The sequence below is a fragment of the Melopsittacus undulatus genome, chromosome 9, assembly GCF_012275295.1.
Source record: "Melopsittacus undulatus isolate bMelUnd1 chromosome 9, bMelUnd1.mat.Z, whole genome shotgun sequence".
Lineage (NCBI taxonomy): Eukaryota > Metazoa > Chordata > Aves > Psittaciformes > Psittaculidae > Melopsittacus > Melopsittacus undulatus.
In genome coordinates, this window is record NC_047535.1 from 24,611,660 (window position 1) to 24,629,644 (window position 17,985).

At 48.8% G+C, this 17,985-nt stretch overlaps 3 protein-coding genes across 8 annotated transcripts in view; 2 read left to right on the forward strand and 1 right to left on the reverse strand.

Moving 5' to 3' along the window:
- RAF1 (Raf-1 proto-oncogene, serine/threonine kinase) overlaps nt 1-2,258 on the forward strand; it is a 43,188-nt gene extending 40,930 nt beyond the window's left edge. For 3 of the 5 annotated variants that reach the window (XM_034066484.1, XM_034066486.1, XM_031049176.1), the window contains one exon: nt 1,121-1,261. In XM_034066484.1, coding sequence (XP_033922375.1) covers nt 1,121-1,261 — 141 coding nt within the window. Of the gene's footprint in view, nt 1-1,120 lie in introns of all 5 variants that reach the window. The other 2 variants (XM_034066485.1, XM_005149372.3) reach the window with 2 other exon arrangements.
- Nucleotides 2,210-13,113, reverse strand: MKRN2 (makorin ring finger protein 2). 2 transcript variants are annotated; one of them, XM_034066488.1, is made up of 9 exons: nt 12,813-13,113; nt 12,461-12,589; nt 11,085-11,260; nt 10,004-10,308; nt 8,360-8,574; nt 6,716-6,826; nt 5,551-5,695; nt 4,867-5,022; nt 2,210-2,584 (listed from the first exon to the last, which is right to left on the reverse strand). In XM_034066488.1, the coding sequence occupies exons 1-8, from the start codon at nt 12,836-12,838 to the stop codon at nt 4,879-4,881; spliced, it is 1,251 nt and encodes a 416-aa protein (XP_033922379.1). In that variant the 5' UTR covers nt 12,839-13,113; the 3' UTR covers nt 2,210-2,584; nt 4,867-4,878. The 2 variants fall into 2 exon arrangements, with proteins under 2 accessions (XP_033922379.1, XP_033922378.1); XM_034066487.1 differs by having other exon boundaries at nt 2,254-5,022.
- MKRN2OS (MKRN2 opposite strand) lies at nt 12,938-17,129 on the forward strand. Its single transcript, XM_034066489.1, has 4 exons — nt 12,938-13,231; nt 13,750-13,799; nt 14,378-14,540; nt 16,401-17,129. Exons 1-4 carry the CDS (start codon nt 13,026-13,028, stop codon nt 16,624-16,626), a joined length of 645 nt encoding a protein of 214 aa, XP_033922380.1. The 5' UTR covers nt 12,938-13,025; the 3' UTR covers nt 16,627-17,129.
- Nucleotides 17,130-17,985: the final 856 nt, after the last annotated feature.

The window sequence follows — 17,985 nt, forward strand, 5'->3', positions numbered from 1 at the left end:
GCATTCTACATAGTTGGAGGGTTTGGTTTATATAAAGTGTACCTGCTTCCTTTTTTTGTCTTTATTCATATGTGTATTTCTCATAGCCAAGCTCCCTTAGGCAGTTTGTAATTCTGACTGTACATAAGGGTCACTAAAACAATACTACATGTGCAGACTGAAGCAGTCTTGGGCTTACCCTGGAGCAGTTTGCTTTCAACAGCTGACCCGTTTTAGAGATAAGCCAAAAAAAAAGCCCTAACATAATCTCTGTATTTACATCTTACTTTAGTGTAGGTTTGAGGGAAATGAGAACATTCCCTTTCCTGCCCTACAACGGGGAAGACACAGACAAAATCTACTGAGGGATGTAAATTCATGTAGCAATTTTAGGTGTTTTTACCAAGCATACTTTACCTTTTCATGTTGCTATGAAGATGATGAAGGTACCTTTAAGTAGCTGGAATTAAATATCAGCAGATTTTGGAAGAATAACTTGCTCTTACAATCAAGTACAGCTTTTGTTGTTTAAAGAGTTCTTTCTACATGTGTTGGAAACAAACTGTTAGGGAGAGTATGCAGTTCTCTCCCTATCACTCATGGAGTGCACAGATGCAAGTTAATTAATCATAATGTCTGGGGGCTAACAGAAAGTATCCTCCCATCCTCTGAAACTTAGTGAGACCCCACGTGGCAATGAAACTGTGGCAGAGTTTGGTTATTCACACTGGAGTATTCCTAGAGTGTTGTTTCCAGAGCGTCCACACAGTATGCTGTTGCTCTTAGAATATATACTAAAAGGTGTAAGAAAGGGGAATGGCTTTAACCTGCCAGAACAGGGGAGACTGAGATGAGCTCTTAGGCAGCTCTTCCCCGTGAGGGTGCTGAGGCGCTGGCACAGGGTGCCCAGAGAAGCTGTGGCTGCCCCATCCCTGGCACAGTGTTCAAGGCCAGGTTGGACACGGGCTCAGAGCAACCTGCTTTAGTGGAAGGTGTCCCTGCCTGTGGCAGGGGTTGGAGCTGGAGGAACTTTAATCTCTTCCACCACAAAGTCGGCTGGGATTCTCTGATTTAAGACTTTTAAGTATAAAGAGCTGCTTGTCTAACAAGCCTTGTTTTAATGTTATGTTATTTCCTTCAGATACTGTCGTCCATTGAATTGTTGCAACATTCTTTACCCAAAATCAACCGGAGCGCTTCCGAACCATCTCTGCACCGTGCTGCCCACACAGAGGACATAAATTCATGCACATTAACATCCACGAGACTGCCCGTGTTTTAGGATCATGGTCCCCTTCCCTCGTCCTCTCCAGTGCTGGGAAAGGAACAGAAGTAACAGAAGTTGTGCTTTTAATGCCTCAGTGTACAGGATCAGTGCCAGCAGGATCATCTGCCTCCCAGTTTTAAGAACAAGCTGCTAAGGATGTCTGCAGTTCTTACCCTGCAGGGACACAGCTCCACCTTGCCTTTTTCTACAGTTTCTTTTACTGGGATAGTTAACAGACTATAAATCAAGAGATCTATTACTATTTTTTTAATAGATGCACTTGAGCCTTATTTTTCCCATACCCAGAAGTGATGGCTGTTTCTTTGGCAGTGTTTCTGGATTGATTTGAATCTGTTGGTAAATTGGTGTTCTTTACAGCAAGGATGGCTCACCTCAGAGAGATGATGTGTTCTGGTGCTCTTCGATGTGCCACTGCAGGCTGGGGGAGTCCTCCTGACATGGGTATCTGCAAACAAGACTGAGGGAAGAGGAAAAAACTTTCTGGAAATCAGCTCCTGCCTAAGAGCTTTCACCAAGCCAATGAAATAAGTTAAAATGCTAATTCAACACTAAATAGTTTTGCAATAGTTTTGCACATAGAAGAGAAACTCTTGCAAAAGAATGGAATATATTCTGAATTTTTCTGCTCAGAGAAGGAAGCTAGCCAGTCTTGCTATGGTCATCCTCAGTAACTTAAGCAGCTTACTTTGGTACTATGGACTTGTTTCCTGCAGCCCAGTGAGGTGGGAAGTACGGAAAGCCAGGCTTTTGTGGCTGAGAACAGGCTCATTAACACTCTCCTTATACTTCTGCAAAATGAGCATAGTCTTCATCCCATCTGAAGCTGTTGTCCAAGAGATGCACTATCAAGAGGAAACTGAGCATATACAGTTTTTCTTGCTGATTTGGGTTTTAATTTTGTTTTTATTGCTCCTGAGAAAATACATTTATTGTAAGCCAAGGTTCCTCTGATTATCTTATTTTAATAAAATAAATTAAATTTTAGGTTGAAGATTCAGTGTCATCCTTTAATGCAGTAATCCATTGCTCTGACATGTACAGCTAGATTGGAACAACTCAGAAAATGACATTCAGAATGATTGTTTTAAAAGCAGTTTAAGTAAAAACATTTGAGACGGCCACCCCCAGGTTTGCAGTCACTTCCATTGCAGGATGGTTTTTACAGCAACAGCTTCTCAACAGCATCAACTGGTTCAGGTACTGCACTGCTGGATGATGAAGCTGTTGCACGGCACCAGTTTCGCTGTGTTTCATCTTCTGTGGCCTTCCTGTTTGCTTAGGTCCAAGTGAGTGTTCTGTCATGGCTGAACTCCACAGCTGACAAAAAATGGGGTGGGTTAATCTAAGAAACTCTATAGCGTTCTGTTTAAATATGTTTACTAGGGAAAGAATGGAAGCCAAGCGTCCATTCCTGACATGGAAGCTTGGGAATCTGTGGCTTTCTCTGTGCACACCTCTCTAAATATTATTTATCTCTCATATTACCTTCATTATAATATAGAGTAGTTGAAGAACAAGAATAAATCACATACAGCTGCTGCTACTTTAGGTCGAAAAGAAATGATTAATCCCTATTTTTAATACAGATTATGTTCAATTAAAACTTTTATGTTGTTCCTGTGTAGCTTTGAAAAACAAGTTGTCTTTTTAATCTCAGACTGCTGCTACCTGGTTCATGTCTTCGTGAGGCACGGGAAACCAGGAATGTCTCATTTAAGGTAAAGCACATCCCCTCCATTGACTTCTTCGGGGTGTATTTTATTTTCTTTTCCTCACCTTTGTGATTGGTGATGAAGAACACCACTCACATGCCTCTCTGTACCTTTATGAGCACTGATCAGTAAGCAGTCACAGACTGCAAACCTGAGGCCTGACTCTGCAATAAGCACTGTGAAAAATTAACCTCAGGGGGGAAATAACTGTGGAAAAGTTCCATTTCCTGGGTCAGAACCAGAGCAACCTGTGTGTGGTCACGGGGAGGGAGCTGTTGGCAGCAGAGATGGGATGAGTTCTCCCTCTTCTGCTGGACCCCTCAGGGAAATGCAGGAGGCTCCTCAGCTCTGACCCAGAAATGCCAACCCATGGAGGAAACTGGTAATGCTAGAGTCATTAATTTGGTGCCATTTAAAATGTCTGAACTCCAGCTGAAGGTTCTGCTGTTTGCTTTGTGACAGGGACATAGATCCCCATTTTCAGCCGTCTGAGCAGTGCCCCACTAGCAATGCTGATGTGAGGCTTTTGCCCAAGTGTCTCTGAATACACTGCTTCACAGTACAGATAACTTCTGTTGTCTTAGCAACTGACCTGTCAGCAATGCGCGAGTCTTTAAGCCAACAGCAGGCCTTCAAGGGTGTGAGTTTTGTCCACACTGGGCCTCTGCTGATTTTAAGACCATCTGCTACAGGGGCTTAAGAGGTCGCTGCTTGCACCCCGCTGGTTTCCTGCTGTATTGCTCAGGAGCCATTTCAGCTGAACTGCCAAGTTAGTACAAATGGCTTCACAGCATTAACTTCCTATATCAAATTTCACCATCAAACTGCTTCTGCTCAAAGCCTTTGCAATACAATTCTGAACAAAAATGGGATTCAGCAGCAGCTCCATAACTCAGAAGAGATGTGCCCTGATCCCTCACACCACTGCCCTTAACTCAGCCTTGGCACATCCCTTGAGGGCAATGCCTGAACTTCTGATGGGGCTTTACTGACAGTGTCCGTGGGTTTGGACAGGACCTGTGTGGAAGTGGGACTGTCCTGGAGCTTCACAGCATCCCTACCCTGTGCTAGAGACAGGTGGGGATGGGGAATCCTAACTGGGTGTCAACCACACAGTTAAGAAAGCAGGGAGTTAAAACTACCTGCTCCTAATTGAAATAGCTTACACTGTATACTTGTATCTATAGGATCACTGAAAATGTAGTTACTTAACTCAGGCTACTTCAGTGAAGGGAATCAAGGGTTCCCAGTTAAAGACATCTGAAGTAGTTAAACTGAACAGCAGTGTCACTATTGCTGTTGCCACTGTTGCTGCTCCTAACTCCTTCCTCTCATCAGAGCTTCCAGAATCCAGGTTGTGCTGCAGGCTCAATGTCACCATCTGTTGTGACTCTGGCACTGCTCTGACTTTACTCTGAACTCTGGGTACTACTTTGAGGTATGTGTTAGTTCTTAAATCTTCTTTTTAAGGAAGAAAAAGCTTTGCTGACCATTATTTCCAGTGGGATTTTGTACCTACGCAGTTGGTTTAGTGTGAAAACCAAAACCAACACAAGTTAAACCCTAAATTGATTTAGCAACAGTTTTTAACAGCTTAAGCTTTAAAAGGTAAGGGAGGAGCTCTATTTTCACTGCCACTCAGCTCCCAGGGTAGCATCTCTTAGGCCAAAGAGGGAGAAAACCCTCTTGGGTTTAAGGGATTCTGTTTCCCATGCAACCAATTCATCTTTTTTAAATATATTTTGGTATTTCTGTTGCCACACAAAACCAACCTGCAAACCTCACCAGGACTGCACAAATCCACCCCAGGGCACACTCCTCCTAACTGTGCTGTATAAAGTCAAAGCAGCACTAAATAAATAGCTGGATTGCTATAGGCAGAAGCACCTGCCATCCTCTTTATTGTGAAGTAGAAGAGTCCTCATCGCCCCCCGAGAGGTGCATGAACAGTTCTCCCAGTTCAGCGACATCTGTGTCGGTGCTGGGCACACTCCTGCTCTCTCTGTCTTCAATGAAGTCCCACAGGCGAACAGAATTGAAGAACTGCAACAGAAGAAGCTCTTGTCACAGTTCCACCAAAATATTGTCCCTTCTCAGTCTTATTTCTTCATTAAAGCAAGCCCAAAGTTGACCCTCAAGAGCTGAGTCTGCACTAATGCTCCTGACAACCCTGGCAGTGACATCCAGTGACAACACCTCTAGCACAACAGCTGACACACAGTGAGGCAAACCAGCTGTACCGACCTGCTGGTGCATGGCCCTGCCACCACCCTGCACCATGAGCTCCCCAGGTGCCTTTCACCTGAGGCAGGCAAGCAAGACCTTTAACACTGCAGGGGAAAGCTTTAAAGGGCAGGACTCCTTTGGAGAAAGATTTGCCATGAGAAGGACTGCAATAATAAACACTAAATCAGAGATGCCTTCTCCTTCCCTACTAACAGGCCTTTGCCTCAAGGAAAACTCAGAGGTGCTGTCCTCGCTTCCCCATGGCCCTGTGGCATCCGATACACTAATGTGGTACGCTTCACACACAAACCATGGGTTTAACCATCCTGGGGAGCTCTCTCTTACCCGCACAGTGCCCTCGGAGCTCAACTGCTTCCTTGGCTTTTCAGGCTCGGCTCGGGTCCCATCCGGGTAAGCGTGAAGGTAAAGACACTTCCCTCCGAACGGGCACGTTCCCTTCCCTTGCTCAAAGTACTTGCAGGGCTTTTTCCTGGTGTAAGTGGAAGAGAGAGTTACTGTCTGCAGGTAGGAAGGAAGCAGTGACTGTTCAGTCCTCAGGGTTGCTGCTCTCATCTTCAGGGGTGCAAAATGAGAACGCACCGAGAGGTTTGGCTGCTCCTTCCCCAGCTGACAGCAGTCAAATAGAGGGGAATGATTATCAAAAGCAAACCAATAGGTAAATGAACAGCGTCAGAACTCAGAGGAATTAAACCATCCTAAGATAGGGGAAGTGAAGGATGTTCGAGGCCTGTCACTGATCCTGCACATGTGTTTTTACCACACCCAACAAACCCACTATTATTTTCTAGCAACATTCCTCTCCTCTGCTTTCTACCACTGTGTTTTTATTGAACCAGGTCCTCCCCACCTCCTCTGCAGGGTCTGCAACACTGGTATAGTTTAAGTGTCCACCAGTGTTGTCACTCATCTGCAGTGGAAACTACAAAGCAAATGCAACTGACCCTGTAAACCCAATCTGCAGTGATGAAAGCAGGTAGATACGTCCTGCATTCCCAGGATATACAAGTCCAACAGTTAACAAAAGCCAAACCCCAGCCAGGCAGCACATGAGGAGCAGAAGAGATTTGTCTGTGACTTCCAGGTTTCTAGGGCTGACTTTTTCCCCTTTGCTGGCACATGACTGGATTTGTGCTGGCCTGACCCTGCTCCTAGATTAGGCTCAGCTTTATTAGTGCCTTATTACCATTTTTTCATTCCATGTAATATTAACAAGTTTCCTTCCAGGCAATTCTAAGGGACTGAATTGCAACTGAAAAAGCATGAAGGGACAAGGGAACTGAGATCACTTCAGAGCACCACGAGTCTGACTGATTTCTGAGCTATAATTACATGACAAACGCTTCTGTGGCTGGCACCGAGTGAAATCAAAGTGTTAGGAGAGATGAAGAGCTTGCTGGGGGAAGGTTTGGACTTACAGAAAGCTAAAAGCACAGGCACTCCAGCTGACTTAAGGACAGTGCAAACATTGTGTTGCTGCTCCTGGACTTACCCCACTCCCTGCTTAAATGCTTCAATCAGCTCATTTTTCTTCTCCTGGTCTTCTACCCAGTATGTGCTGGGAATGACAAACTCAGAGATCACACGGCACTCGGGGCAAGACCTGAAGGCAAAGCACCAATGCCCTGTTATTTCCCAAGGGACACTCCTCAATAAACATGCCAGGAACAGCCACCTCCCGAAGGGCAGGGAGCTGATGCAGGCACCTCCTCACTACCAGCACACGTGCACACTGTCATGAGCGTCAACTGAAATAACCTGATTCAGTGCAGCCAGAGCTTGTGCTTTCTTCTGCTTGTTTCTTGACTCAGACAAACGTCCCAGGTATTTCCTCAGTACATCAGCACACTCTAATCCCAACACACAGCGATGAACCAGCACCATTACCTGACTGCTGCAGCCCCCATGCAGCAGGAAGCCAAAACAGCTGGGAAAAGGTCAAAGGTCTCTGAGCCTTTGAGATGGCACCTGACATCCAGCAGCAGCAATGAGCTGTCCCTTCAGTGGCTTTACAGGATGGATTTCTACATGAGGAATCAGTAAGATCAAGAATCAAACATACAACTTCGGGTCCCTCAACAAGCCTAGGAAAGGCTTTATGACCCTGCCTGTCCCACAGCCACCGTGTGTCCCCGCAGGCTGAGCCAAGCCCATCCTTTGGCTTAACTCTGCAACCACTGGTACATTCACTGTTATGGAGAAGGGTGAAAAACCATGTCAGAAGCATCTGTGTCGGGATTTAATCCATGTTAGAAGAATCTGTGTCGGGATTTAATCCATGCTCCAAACAGACTGCAGGGCACTGAAAAACCCCAGTTTTTCAGTGAACCCCCCCAGAACACCCCAGTACTTGGCTGGGAACAGCTCAGCTCCAGCACAGGTTATGTCATGTCCTAAGAAGCTCCATTATTCCATGAAATGGATAAAGTTGTGCAGAAACATCTGTGCTGGCAGGAGACTGAAGAAAGTTCCCACCTTTCCCTCCACATGACTGTGACTTGGGAGAGGTTTCCAAGAGATACTCAAAAAAAAAGGGAAAAGCCCCAGTTCAATGTTTTAAATTCTCTCCTCTGAGGAGGAGTGTGTTTGGAATACAGCTTTTATAGAGCTGGAGGATGAAGCATTTGCTCAGATACAGATAAATGTGTGGTTAGTGGGACGGTTACCTTGAGTAAATTACAGTATGGAACAAACCCCAGTAATTCAGCAGAGGCACAGCCAAAAGGAAGCACTGCTCCTGCACATGGGTTACTGTGAAGGGTGCAGGTTCACCACGTCTCAGCTGCTCACAGTCCACGAGTTGCACTTTGCCCATCATCAACACAAGACAGGGCTGTCACCAAGGGCAAGCTCCCCCATACAGGACCACAGTGAGAAAACAAACTCTCACCAAGGGACATCCCATGTGTCCTGCTGGTCTTGAACACTGTTCTCCCAGCCCCACTCCCATGTCCTGGAATCTGCCAGCACTCAGACCAGGGTTTTCTGAGCTCACAACTTATTAATGGCTATGTCAACATTTACAGCAACACACTCCCTAGTGACCAGCTGTATTTCTATACGAGTCGAAGCACACCAGAGAGCCCATCTCACTGACCCAGGCACAGACAGGAGACTCTGGTTACCATCCACTTACTTTATGACGGGATTCTCGAACTGCTTGGCACACCTCCACTGCCGAATGCAGGACAAGCAGTATGTGTGGTTGCAGTTTGAGAGGATCCCAAACCTCCTCTCAGAGGCTGATGGCTTCTCATACACCACTTCCATGCAGATACTGCACACTTTGTCCTGACTTGCCTGAAAGGCAAAGGCCTTCTCCATGTCATGCTCAAATGTCGCCATGCACATCTGTCAGGAGAGAGACATCACTGGTTACTGCAGTCCACACACTGCCTGCTCCTCAACAGTGTCTATGGGAGGGATCTGTTGCAGGGAGAACACAGCATGCTCGCTAACAGTACCATTCCTTCCCTTCATCAGCAGAATTTAGTTTGAAGCACATGACATTCAGTCCCACATCTCAGCCCTTCAGTGTCCTCTGCAGCTTCAGCAGTATCAAAAGGAATGGGCCCTAGTGCTTGTCATTCACCCCTTTCTGTATTTAAGTCATGGCACAGGTACTGCACCAGGAGATGCTTCACATCCCCTAAACCGGTTGCATCCAGGGTCCAGCACAGGTGCCACACTCAAGGTGTTACTCTGCTGATCCTTAAGGCCACACTCATTCACCATAGTAAACTACACCAGCTAGGAATTCATCTCTTATTACAGGCTTTCCTACAGCCCCTCTCTTCACAGTATCCAACAGGGACAGTCACTGCCAGTCCGCTCACACAGCACTACAAGGTGAGCTGGTGCTTACGCCTGTGTATGCTTAACTCTTACTTTACAAGAGACCCAGAACTTGACAAGTAAAGTAAATCTAAAGGACTTTAAATCACAACACAACAAGGACACAGACTAATTCTACGTTGGCATCAGCATTGTGGCTGCTGCATGTTCTCAATCCCATGTACCCCGCTGCTGCCAGAGCCGAGCCACGATGGCAGGACACTGCCAGGTTCCAGCAAGCTCTGGGGAGGAGCAAGCTCTCCCCAGCAGCATCAGGGACATCCAACCACCCAACAGCAGAGAGCTCTACCCCCTCAGGTCCTGCTCCAGGCTCAGGACAGACTCATCATTAAGTAACCACTGACGCTGCCTCAGCCTTGAGAACTCTTCCTGACCTCAATCTGGAAGCCAGGCAGGGATAAGAGAAGCTCCTTCAGCCCACCTTTACCTGACCAATTCCTCATGTGGCCCCTCCAGCTCGGCTCCAAACCCTCTGCACTCAGTTCAGTCGGTCTCTACCTGACCCTGCACTGACACCAGCCACAGCAAGGAGGAGACACCCGAGGAGCTGACTCAGAAGGTGAGCTCAGAACACACCAGCAGCCCACAAGTCCTCTCCCCCACCATACACAGCACCATGGAGATGTCACGTGAGCTGCAAAAGACATTGTCCTGAGGGAGCTCTTCCGTGTTCTGGGAGAAGGCTGCAGGCAAGTGTCCAATAAAGGATGAAATGGGAAAAGAAGTTGCTATAAGAGGATGTCTGCATCAGCATCACCAATTAAGCCCCAGATGCTTGAACAGAGCACCCTTAGCATCATTTTATAGCGAGATAACTCTTTGGACCAACAGGCTCCTGCAAAACACACCCTGGAGTCTTAGAGCAAACAAACCAAACCTTGCAGTGAGCAAAGCAAATCCCACATGAATCTCAGGTCACTCTTACCATATCGTGAGCCTTCCTCTGCTCCTGGTTGAAGGGGTGGAGGACTTGCAGCCCACATATCTCACACACGTCCCCATGAATGTAGAGGCAGCGCTCTCCGAAGTGGCAGGCACCCGCTGCAGCATAGGGACACAACTGCTCTGCATCAGCACAGGAGCCTCCAGCCACCGGCTCCTCCAGCCCGCTGCAAATAGCTTCCAGGTAGGAATGGGGCTTCACTTCCACATTATCATTTTGGTCACTGCAGCACACCACATCTCCTGTGGCACTGGGTTTGTGCTTCTCTTCCGTCAAGCCACACAGATCTTAGGGGAGAGAAAGGTATGAGCCGTACGAGATACTCCACAGGAGGCTCCATGTACTCCCTTTCCAAACCTAACCTTTCTTTTTAAGAAAAAAGCCCTTTTCTCTTCAAGCAAACCTCATCTCTGGCTCACAAACCACAGCAGCTGGCACAAGCTGCCTCCTGAAAAGGTCGACTTCAAGATGCCATCACTGAGAAGAGGCAGAAGTGGTGTGCAGGTGGCGGGGGCTCCCTGCCATCATGATGGGTGATGGAAGCATGATAGGTGCTTCCACGTTTGTGTTCCTGAGCGCTGGCACAACCTCCACCGAGCACGAGACAGGCACCATGGCCCTGCTTCTCAGCCTTTCAAACGCCCTCACATCGAGAGCAAAATGTGGTTTGTTGTGAACAAAACCCCCGGCTGGTTTGGGTTAAAGGGACCTTAAAGCTCATCCAGCTCCAACCTCTGCCATGGGCAGGACACCTTTCACTAGAGCAGCTTGCTCCAAGCCCCTGTGTCCAACCTGGCCTTGAGCACTGCCAGGGATGGGGCAGCCACAGGCCCCAGACAAAAAATCCCCCCAGACAAAAGCAACCCTTCAGGAACACCAGGTCAGAACCCAGCCGGCTGGAGAAAGCCATTACAGCACTGACAGGCAGAAGTGTTCCCAGGAACCAGGCCTCATCTGGGATTATGTCCATCTGCTCCTCTCAGCAAGCCTCAAGCAATAAAAGGAGAAGCAGAACCCAGCACCCTCACAGAGCGAGGACGAGCCCAGTACTGCTCCCACTCACTTCTGTCCCTCAGCACCAGTGTCTTCTTCTCCCTCTTGCCAGCCTCGTGCCGTTTGCTCCTGGTGACCGGGGTGCTGGGCTCAGGCGGATGCCGGGGGCCCTGCGGTGCTGCCAGTGGGGCAGGGGGGGCAGCGGCTGCTGCTCCCCCCGGCGGAGGGAGCCGGGTGTGATCGTACCTGCCATGGAGAGACAGAGCAGTGAGAGCTGAACCTGTGTGACTGTACCTGCCCTATAGAGACAGGGCAGTGAGAGAGATGAATCTGGTGTGACTGTACCTGCCATGGAGAGACAGAGTGAGAGCTGAACCTGTGTGACTGTACCTGCCTAACAGCCTGGAACTGGTGTCAGGACAAACAAAACTGACCTGAAAAGCTGCTTTTGTTTTTAAAGGGCTGTTCTGACAAGTCACCTGAACTGCTCAGCCACTTCGGAAGCCAGACTGAAAGGTTCCTCAGCCTCTAAAAGCAGATGGCTTCAAAAGCAGAGCTTTATTTCCCTCTCCAGAGACACCCAGCACAGCTGGAAGAACACTATTTATGTGCACGTTCAGTTCAGCCCTGTCACCTCTCTCCATACAGGCTTCTGGCACCTCTCACATCAAAGCTCCATGTGGGACCAGTGGCATTTTGTGATCTGGGTATCCCCTGCGAGCAGCGGCACTGGGACTTCGTGCTCTGCCAGCGGAGCACAGGCAGCAGGAGATGCCGCTAGGAAAGGGCTCAGAGCAGCTCAGGACAAACTCCTGCAGCAGAGCAGGGTCATGGGGCAGTGAAGGGGCCGGTTCAGCAAAGCCAGGGACATACCCGAGCACTGATGGGAACAGAAATACCTCCGCATCTGCCTACAGCCCTGCACCTGGGCCTGCCTGTGCCCACAGACCTGCCCTGCACGTGAACCACCGCTGTGACCTCCAGCAACGCAGCTCGAGTACAACAGCGACCATCGCTAGGGTTCAGTCTGCATCCATCTCATCCCCATGAGGGGCAGCCCGCGGCAGGACCACACATGCAGTGCTGTAATGGGGCTGCTGCAGTGACAGCGCTGCCCCACAGCACCAGCTCCTCATCCACGACCCACATTTCTCCCCAGGCTAGGCTGTAACAACAGGAACTAACGAGGGGTATTTGCTAAAGCGTTTCTCGAGAAGTTTTAACCACCGGACCTCAGAAGTTTCAGCTTTCCACAGGGAGTGCACGGAAACCCCTGCGCTGCCCCACTGGCTGCGGTACTGCGAGGAAAAGCACGTATGGAATACACCGCTTCATTCCCTTTGCCATCCTGCCCCCCTCTCTGGTTCCTGCCGTTCCAAACTCACTGCCAGCAGCTGTTACAACCGGTTCTCCCCCCGCCGGTGCTGGGAAGGCGCCGGGTCCTACCTGCAGCGGGCTCCATAGGCGCACTGCCCCTTCTGGTAGTACTTGCAGATGGTGGAGGACTTGCTGCTGGAGAGATCGTGCGAGAACAGGCACTTGCTCCCCTCGCGGCACACTCCCTGCACGTAGTACCTGCGGGGAGCGCGGCGTCAGCGGGGGAACGGGGACCCGCGGCTTCCGGGCCCGCTCCGGCCCCAGGGCTCGGTCACACGTCCCGGCCCGCACGCGGGCCCCGCTCCCCACCCGCCTGGAGCGGAGCGCGCTCCGCTGCGCTGCCGGGCCCGCGCCGGGGGGGGCTCCGCGGCCCGTGCGCCGCTGGGCGCAGGCCTCGGGCGGGGCGGGCGGCGGCGCTCACCTGCACGTCACCTGCTTCGTGCTCATCCTGCCCCGCTCCGCTCCGCCGGGCCGGAAAGGCGAAGGAAGGGCGGAGCCAAGAGGCCGCGGCACCGCCCCCCTCCCGGACGCTATTCAGCGGCGCACCACACCACCGAGGCGCGGCGGGGCTGGGCAGGCTAGAGCGACGCTCGGCCGTACCATAGAGGGGCGGCGGGGGAGGCGGAGCGGCGCCATGGCGGAGGCCGCCATTCTGCGGGTGGTGCACTGCGGGTCCGCCATCTTCTGCCGGCGCGCGCCGCCCCGCTGCCCCGCGTGCAGCCGCCCCCTGCCGAGCGGGCTGCAGGGCGCGCCCCTGCGCGTGCCCAGCCCCTTCCGGCACGGACACCGCCAGCAACGGAGCTTCCTGCTGCGGGCCGCGGCGCCGAGAGACGGCTTCCGGTACCGGGCGGGTCACGGGGAGCCGGCCCTGCGGGGAGCCGGGCGGGGGGAGAGACGGGTCCGGAAAGGGAGACCTGAGAGCAGCTCCAGTGCCTAAAGGGGCTGCAGGAAACCTGGAGAGGGGCTTGGGACAAGGGATGTAGGGACAGGTCAAGGGGAATGGCTTGAACGTGCCAGAACAGGGGAGACTGAGATGAGCTCTTAGGCAGAAGCTCTTCCCTGTGAGGGTGCTGGGGCCCTGGCACAGGGTGCCCAGAGAAGCTGTGGCTGCCCCATCCCTGGCAGTGTTCAAGGCCAGGTTGGACACAGGGGCTTGGAGCAATCTGCTCCAGTGGAAGGTGTCCCTGCCTGTGGCAGGGTTTGGAACTGGGTGAGCTTTAAGGTCCCTCCAACCCAAGCCAGGATGGGATCCCACGGTTCTCTGGTTCTTAGGCCCTGGCCCCTGCTCTGGGAAGGAGACTGTACCAGGGACAGGCGATGCTCACACCCACACTCACATCCTTGTGTCTTTCTTTCAGAGGCTATGATGGGAGCTCTGATCTTCACGTTGGAATAACCAATAGTACCGGTAAAAGTACTTTGTGATTGCCTTACAGACGACTGCCCTTGGGCATACCTTGTGTTTAGTCCACATGCCCAGCTCAGCCTTAACTCCTCCACGCCAGGTGATCCACATGGTGTGATGGTTATGTCAGAGCCATCGCTCTTGATACAGGAAACACAGTTTCTGCTATTTTCTAAACACCCCCTAATTAAACCCCCCCAGACTTTAACAAGCCACATTAAAAATCAGATCAGGTTCTCCCAGAGCAGGCCCGCTCTGCAAAACCTCACTTCAGATAGTTATTTCATATACACATGGCCTGATTTGGGGGCTTAGGAAAGAAGCTTGGTTGGCCTAAGTTCTTTTCAGTATCAGAAGACATCCAGAAAGACATTGTAAGATTAAGAACAGGTTTTGATTAAGGCAAGGACTGCATTTTCTATTCTCTAGCCTCAGAAAGCCACTGATAGGAAGTTGTGGAATACTCTGGGAAAGAATGGCCAGATGGAAAAGTAGCAGTAGGTTCCATAACTTAATACAGGAGGTGGGATGATGGCTCCCATTCTGCAGCACCTCCTGACAGTACTGCTTTGTACTTTCAGGAGTGGTGTATAATTATGATGAAGAGGGCATCCACAGAGATGAAACTGGATGGGAACAGTGCATCAGTATCCCACTGGTACAGCCGGACATGTTCGAGCTCCTTGAGCAGTGGGATAAGCTCCTAGAGGAATTTTCGGTGCGAGAGGCCTGGCTTCCTGACAGGTGTGCCGTGGTAAAGACAATGCAATGTGGTTTTCAGTCTGGGATGATAAATTGGGCTGTTCTGTTCTGGGCTTTGGGAGGCTTGTGGTTCCTTGCTCCTTCAGGACACACATTGCTAGCAGAGCAGCCTCACTGATGCTGCCTTGACATTCACTGGCCCTGCCTAGCAGAAGGGGAGTATTTTTAAGCTGTAAATAACAACTCATTTGCTGGAATTCTAAAGCTCTAAAATCAGAGATCCTTTCAGGGAAGTTTTCTTCAGCAACAAAGGAATTTTCCTGAACACCCCTCTCCCCACCAGACCAAAAGGAGTTTAGTGAGGCATTACCTTGAGTGTGCTGCTGAGGAGAGAAGCAGAGAAGTCCAGGCAAAACTCTGTATTTCTTCTAGGTTTCAACAGTATTGGGTCTGTTTGCATTTCTGACCACACTGATGGGATTCTTGCCCAGCTCTTAAACCCAGATGACTTCATGGTTGTCAGTGATGATCAGCACTGGGAACCACGCTCAGGCTCATTGCCAGCTCTTCCAGCTGGTTCCTAACATTGCCTTGAAGAGAGTTAAATACAGAACTTCCCCATCTTTTGAATTGAACCAAGAGTTCCAGTGAGAATGGTCACTCTGCAGCTCTCCTTGAAGCCAATGCCTGGTGACAGTGTTCCCAGCTGCACAGCCCTGCGCAAACACTGCCACATCTCCAAGGGCTCCCCAGGAAAACACAAGCCCTTGGCCCTTTCATCAGGAACAGCACACGCAGCACACAGCCCACCAGCTCTGTGAGGGGTTCAGGTGAAGGAACATAGATGTCATCTCATAGAAAAAAGGCCCCATCAAATTAAAAGCATTTTTTAGCAATTCAGTATGTGCTTGACTATCACATTCCAGAGTTAACATATTATCTCCTTAGTACCAGATGAAAGAATTTGACATAGACTTTTTAAAGGCTTACAGACCTTGGAAAGCTCAATGAGATTTGTGTCTCTGATTCCTGTGCAATCCCAGCACTGGGACATTACTACTACAATTACCTTGCTGTCCAAAAAGCACTGGTAGAAGGTGGATGGATGTGTGCATCTCTTCTAAAAAGCTTTTCTCTTGTTTCCCTCTGCCTGCCACCTCCTGACAAAGTGATCTACTTTCCCCACAGACAGACCAGCCACCACTAAACTGATGTTAAATCCTCTCCTTTATTTGTTTTATATGTACAGGAGCTACAGTAAACTAATCCTGTAATTCCTTTAGGTTCACGCTAAGCCTAATTCTGATGTTCTGGACTGTTCTTCGTTTACTGGATGGTATATGCTCCAAGGTTAGGGTAGCAGGAGGGAAAACAAGGCAAGAACATTTTAACTGGCTACTCCTCCTATTCAGTTAGTATTTCTGTCCCTGTGTAACTGGCACACTGTATAGCAACTGTATCAACATATGAGTGATAGAATTCACTTGATTTTGAGTAAGCTTCCAAGTTAATGCCCTGCTAAAGGAAGTGCACATGGTGGCACACAATTAACATGACTGCTGCAGGAAGATGTGTACAAGATAACAGTAACAATACATGGGAGAGCAAAGGTTAACAAGGTAAAAGCCAAGTAAGTATAAAAAATAATGACTTGTTATTTTTTGTTATTACAGTCTGCAGCTGTCTCTGTTAGAGGTATTTTTGATGCTTACAGTTTCTAGTATCACTGGCTGGAAAGTACAACCTACAATTTGCAACGAAGAGAACAGAAGCACCCGCATTAAATGAAAGTGGCAGCAGTTCTTGGAAGAGCATGTGCTTCCTTATTTCACTCAGTAAAACATACCTCCATGTGCAGCAGTTAATGGATAGTGCTAAGTTACTAATGAGTTTTTTCCCTAGGTATGATGAAAAAGCCCACAACTGCTACACATATGCACTGGCATTCATTAACAGCATCCTGACCACCCTTGGGAAACAGCAAATGAGCAAGAGTGAATTCACGGAGAAATTTGTGATCTCCCACACAAAGAAAGCTTCCCGATACATCACTCTGCATCAGGAGCTGACAGCTAAGGAGTTCTACATTGTACCTTTGCCTGAGCAAGAAGGGCGGTGCTCAAAATGACAAGCTGCTCTATTCAAACTTTGCAACCCGCAGTAGGAAAAGAAGTCTTAACACTCCACAACTCAGGGTTTCAGATGGATGGTGGATTAAATGTGTTTACACGGTAAGCTGCACATCATGGAAGGACTGGGAAACAACTGGTGTGTTTGAATGAAATACACACACACACAATATAAATGCTACAGAAGATTCCTATAGGAACTGTCCATATGGAAAACCATTTTCCTGTCTGCAGTCACTATATGCTGTCTTCTGCCAAGACACTTAACACCAGAAATCACAACTGCTGTATAATCAAGGGGTTTGACAAATGAACTGTAGTAATTTAAGATGTAGTAAACCAAAATGTTGGTTTTGTCCTGTCACAGTTGTTTACTGGTGAGTGAAAACAAGGGAATTAGTGCTTGTACGCTGCTGGAATCCAAAGTCCATGATTTAATGCAGATTCACTACCTGCAAAGTTATTTTCCCTTAATCACGAATAAATATAACAAATAAATCCACCCTCTTTGCCAGATAGATTTCTCTTCCAATTCTTTGCATTTTGCACATTTATTGCTCAAACCAAGGCAGATGCTTAGTATAAAAGATAATTTAGTGCCTGCATCTGTTACTGTCTGTAACATGCAACAGACTGCTCAGGATTTAGCTCAGAGTTAAAACTCTCCAACGTAACAAAAACAAACGTAAGAAATTAAAGACCCTCCAAGAGCACTTTCACCTATCGTATATTACACACAAGTGTATGCTGAGGTCAAAATTGTGCAGTTCAGAATCATAGAATGGTTTGGGTTGGAAAGGACCATAAGATCATCCAGTTCTAACCCCTTGCCATGTACAGGGACACCTCCTGCTAGAACAGGTCACCCAAGGCTGTGCCTAACCTGGCCTTGAACAGTGCCAGAGATGGAGCATTCACCATGTAGCCTTCTCCAGGCAGCCCCAAGATTTTTAGCTCATCTTCATATGGGAGGCTGTACAATTTTACTTTATTTCCTATAATTCTAGTTTAAGAAAATAATTTCATCTTTTCTTCCCCTTCTACTAGTATCTGCAAAGCCAGCTGGTTTTAGTCTAGGTGCAAGTCCTATTTTCTCAAAGATGGAAGAGTAATCATAGATGATGGGGGTTTTCTCCACATCCAGTTTGTACATTTTTATACACCAACTGCATTAACCTTGCCCCTCCAATACTCTCTAGCTCCACCCACATTTCACACACTTTTCCCCTCCGTGTTCTTCCATTTTGCTAAATTCTAAGTGGTAGTTGCTTTAAAAGGATATTTAAAAAGCACAACACTATCAGCCAGGACAATCAGCCCCAGATGTGCAATTCTGCTGTTAGAGACCTCCATTCACT